This window comes from Microplitis mediator, chromosome 2, assembly GCF_029852145.1.
Source record: "Microplitis mediator isolate UGA2020A chromosome 2, iyMicMedi2.1, whole genome shotgun sequence".
Lineage (NCBI taxonomy): Eukaryota > Metazoa > Arthropoda > Insecta > Hymenoptera > Braconidae > Microplitis > Microplitis mediator.
Genome location: NC_079970.1, coordinates 22,522,693 through 22,527,485, shown reverse-complemented (window position 1 = coordinate 22,527,485; position 4,793 = coordinate 22,522,693). Strand labels below are relative to the sequence as shown.

General features: G+C 29.1%; 1 protein-coding gene across 1 annotated transcript; it reads left to right on the top strand.

Annotated features, from left to right (window-relative positions):
- Positions 1-394: 394 nt before the first annotated feature.
- Positions 395-1,900, top strand: LOC130663237 (uncharacterized). Its single transcript, XM_057462358.1, has 2 exons — positions 395-426; positions 1,466-1,900. Exons 1-2 carry the CDS (start codon positions 421-423, stop codon positions 1,898-1,900), a joined length of 441 nt encoding a protein of 146 aa, XP_057318341.1. The 5' UTR covers positions 395-420.
- Positions 1,901-4,793: the final 2,893 nt, after the last annotated feature.

The window sequence follows — 4,793 nt, the reverse complement described above, 5'->3', positions numbered from 1 at the left end:
GTTAACACACAGAAGTTGGAAAAAAAATTTCCCAATTTTCTCTTACACTCGCCTCTAATTTGCTAATGGTAATGAATAAGAATAAACTTGAAAAAAAAAAACAATAATGATATATATGCATATATATTACGTGTTACTAAATATTCGGGTCGCAAAAAAGAACGTGAGGTCCAATTCGGTTGTAATAATTGCATAATCTCGGTGAAATATAACTGTTGACTGTTTGAGCTAAAGGAAACGTCCGATCGAAATCATGAATTGTGTAGCTTGGTGACCGGTGATTTGTATTCACCGGATAGCTACACGAAACTCCGTGTCACATATGTGTTCAAGATAATATATATATAAGGCCATTGGGCTTTCTCGAATTTCAGTTTTATTAGTTTAACTCACTCGTGTACATCAAACCCGTACTTCAAAATGCAAGTATGTGTGTACTTACTTTATTTATTAAATAACCAATTAAATTTATCAGATTCACCGTCCAAAAATTATTTTTTACCATTATTAATTACCAAAAAAAATATTATATTGACTAAATAAGTAAATACACTGTAAAAAAACGGGGTAAGTCCGTGCGGTGTAGGTGTTAAATTTTAACATCGAAAGCGGTATTAAAATAACACCACTGTCGGTGTAAATATTCTTTACCGGTATTAAAAAAATTCCCCCGTATTGAAATATTTTACTTTGGGAATATTTTTACTTACTCGATCATTACAGTTAAAGAGTGTCTTTATTAATTAATTAAATTATTGGTGATTGAAATGTCGGGTGTAAAATTGTGTAATTTTTAAATAAATTACGTATGACATAAATAATTATTTAAATAAGTACATAGCAAAATTAAAATTTCCTCTAGATAATGTTCATTAAATTTTTATGTTTTTTTATATGTGATACATTTTTTCATGATACTGAACCCATACGAAAAAAATATATATCTGGATATATCCGGGCAAATCTGGAATATGTCGCATATATGCAACATATATATAAATATATGTCTCATATATGCAGATTTGCCCGGATATATCTAGATATATATTTGTTTCGTATGGGAAGTTAGCAGACAATTACAAATTTTTTGATTTTTTGTGAAGAATTAAATTTGAAGAAAAAAAAAAACTAAAAATATGCACATGCAGAAAATTTAAAAGACTACAAGTGTAATTTTTTTAACTATTTTTTTTTTTATAATTTATCGTTTTGTAAAAAATCCAAAAATTATTGAACGTTGGCTAATTTCAGTATCATATTTTTTTTCTAATTTCTAAACGTGGATTTTTTTTTACACCAATTTAACACCGCCAAATTACACTGCCTACACCGATGTTATTTAATTTTAAGACCGCGCGGTGTTAAATTGAGTCGATTTTTGACACCGCTCTTTTTACAGTGTATCTATAATCAAATAACTAATTTCGTAATTCTTTTATCTGTTTCTTGTGATAATACTCAATAGCAATTGGTGTTGATTGGGCTATTAGTTGGCTTAGTAGTAGGAGACTCTTATAAGCCAAGTGGTTGGCGGCCGTCTGGTCCATCCTTTTCATTGCATCAAAACAATCGATTACACTCGAACGAGTATAATAGTATACCGGCAGCTCCGTACGGTCCACCGCCGGCAGACTCTTATCCAGGTCCTTCAAATACTATCGCTCCATCGGAGAATAGCGCCGGAGATACTTCAACAACAGAGACAGCCCCGAGGATGACGTCGACAGCTACGACAATAACCACCCCACGGACAAGGGAACCGACGACTCCATTTAGCGTTGAAGATGATGATTCCCAACTTAATCCTGCTCTCGCTGTTGCCAATTCTTTTGCATTCAATCGACCTGTTTATATCTACAACGGATATCCGCTCTATCCTGGTCTCACGTTTGTTAAATAATTTATTTTAAAATAGAAAATGTACAAATTTTATAATGAAATAATATTTTTCAATGTCAATAAAATTTATTTATGAACAAAAATTTTTCATTTTTTAAAAAATTGAATCGATTTCTCAAAATCATTTTCTAAAATGAATTGTTTATTTGAGAAACCCCATAAGTCAATAACACAAAATTTTTCAGGAAACACAAAAAACATTTTTTTGGAAAAACTTGACATTAAAATCATGAATAAATAATTGAAGACAATAATGTTAGCGTCTCTGAAAAGATTCAAATAAGAAAAATTCAATTTTTTGATTGAAACTTCTTAAAAAAATTATTTAAAGTGGATTGACTAATGGGGTTTCTCAACCGAACAGGAAAAAAATTATAAAATCGTTTTTTTATTTATTTTTTTTCCACTCAAATCATTTATGAGACTGATAAAGTGAAGTATAAAATATGAATTTGAACTCTGAAATTCAAAAATTACAAAAAATAATAATTACTTTCAACATTTTAATTAGACATATAACAGTCAAGAATAAAACAACATTTGAAATTCATTTCCAAAAAAAGCGCGAATTTTAAATAAAAAAAAAAATTATTTCTGTAAAACTAAAACTGCATATGTTTATATGAGAAACCCGATAAGTCGATGACTTATGGAATTTTTCAATTAAATGAAATTGCTGTCACCTCGTTAATTGCTTTTTAAGCGCTGATTTGCTGCATATATTTATTAATTTCTATGGGGGGGCATTCAACGAACCCAAAAATTCAAAAAACCCAATTCTGAAAAAAACATGACTTATGGAATATCTCAAATAAACGATTCGAATATCCCAAGAAAATTTTTTTTTTAATTTTTAAGGAATTTAAGATTCATAAATTTATAGAAAGACTTAATTTGAATATTGATTTTTTCGTAATATTCAAATTATTTCAATACATAGCAGAATAAATCAATATATTAAATATCTTTGCGTTAAAATAAATAAAATATAAGAAAAAAGAGAGTAAATGAAATAAAGTTATTTCCAGAATTACAATTTGAATGAATGTAAATTTAAATAAAATAAAAATATATTTATAAAATATCAATGAATCCACGATTATTTAATATGAGTATATATTTTACGTGAATATTTATCTTTAAAATGCTAAAGTAAATGCATATTTTAATAAAAGTAAAAATAAAAGTTTTTCTGAGTGCTGATTTTTTCTAGAGCTAAAAAAAGTTTGGATGTATGTATAATAAAAAGAAGATTTGTTGAGTATTCACGTAGCAGAAATAAGTTAAGTTAAAGAGAGTTACTTTGACCTGTACAAAGTACTTTGACCCAGACGTAGTAAACCCGTCACGACACACTGTGTGCTAATCATTATTTCTCGTAAGCGTACGCGTGCTAAAGGGACTTAAGAGCTAGCAATGAAAACATTTGCCTAGCCAGTATCACCATACGGCAAAGGGAACGCAGTTAAAAGATAAATGTCAACATAATTAAAACACTTTCTATTCGAATGAGATATAAAACAAAGAGAAACAGAACAAATAAAATTGTTTTATATCTCTGACTTGAGTTTAAAAATTATTCTTATCACGCTTTACTGGCATTTAAAGAAAAAAATTTAATAAAATCATATTTTCCTTATATATATATAGTTTTATTTATTGTACAGCAATGACACAATGAAGCTTTATAACGGAATGAAAACAATGAAATGTAGTCCAGACAAACAGAAAAAGAGAGTCTGATAAAAAAATTTAAATCAAAGTCAAAGAAAAAATGTATGAATCCTAACAATAGAATGTACTGTGAAAAATCGAAAGTGAATTCGGATTTTATTTCAATGAATTCAATCTGTCACTCGGAGTTCCGGAGTAAAAAAAATCACTCCGCATAAGGAGTAAATAGGGAATTTGTCTTTGCAGCTGAGTGATTTTGGAGTGATCTGGATTTCATTTGCATTAAGGGGGAAAGGGGTCTGAGATACGAAAGAAAGGGAGGATATTTTTGTGATTCTTTTTTCAGAGTACCTTCGTTATTAGAATTCTTAAAATTCGTGACATTATTAAGCATAATTTCAAGAATATTCTGCTAAATTTTCATTAAAAAATGTTGAAAAATAAGCCAGTGGTAATGGGGAGAGCCGAGTCACCTTAAAAAAAAAGTCTTCATGCCATAGGCAGGATAACTCATGACTGACTCATCTGAAATCAAGAAACCAAAAAGATTTCTTTAGTACATAAGTTTATCTTAGATTTGAACGAAGGATTTTTTTTTTCAATAACTACTTATGTTTTAATTAAACAAAAGGAGCAATTTTTGGTAAAAATCAGAATTTTTTGATTGCACCTTTACTGAAAATTCAAAAATGAATATTTTGATTATTCCTTCGTTCAAATCCAAGATAAACTTATGTACTAAAGAAATCTTTTTGGTTTTTTGATTTTAGATGAGGCAGCCATGAGTTATCCTGCCTACGGTATGGAGACTTTTTTTTTGAGGTGACTTGTCTCTCCCCACTACCACTGGCTTATTTTTCAATATTTTTTTATGAAAATTTAGGAGAACATTCTTTGAATGATGCTTAACAATGTTACAAATTTTAAGAATTTTAATAACGAAGGTACTCTAAAAAAAAAAATCATAAAAGTATCCTCTTTTTTTTTGTATCTCAGGCCCCTTTCCCCCTTAACTCCGATTCAGAATTTTAATATTAAAATAAACTCCACTTCGGAGTGAATTTCACTCCAAGGGGATTAAATAAATAAACAATCACACACTCATCTTTCACTCCGGATTTAATCCGAGTTCACCCCGCAAATTTTTTACAGTCTATATAACTCACCTTATTGGTAATGAGGTAACCCAGTAGAAAATAAGATAAGAAATGGTTTAAACA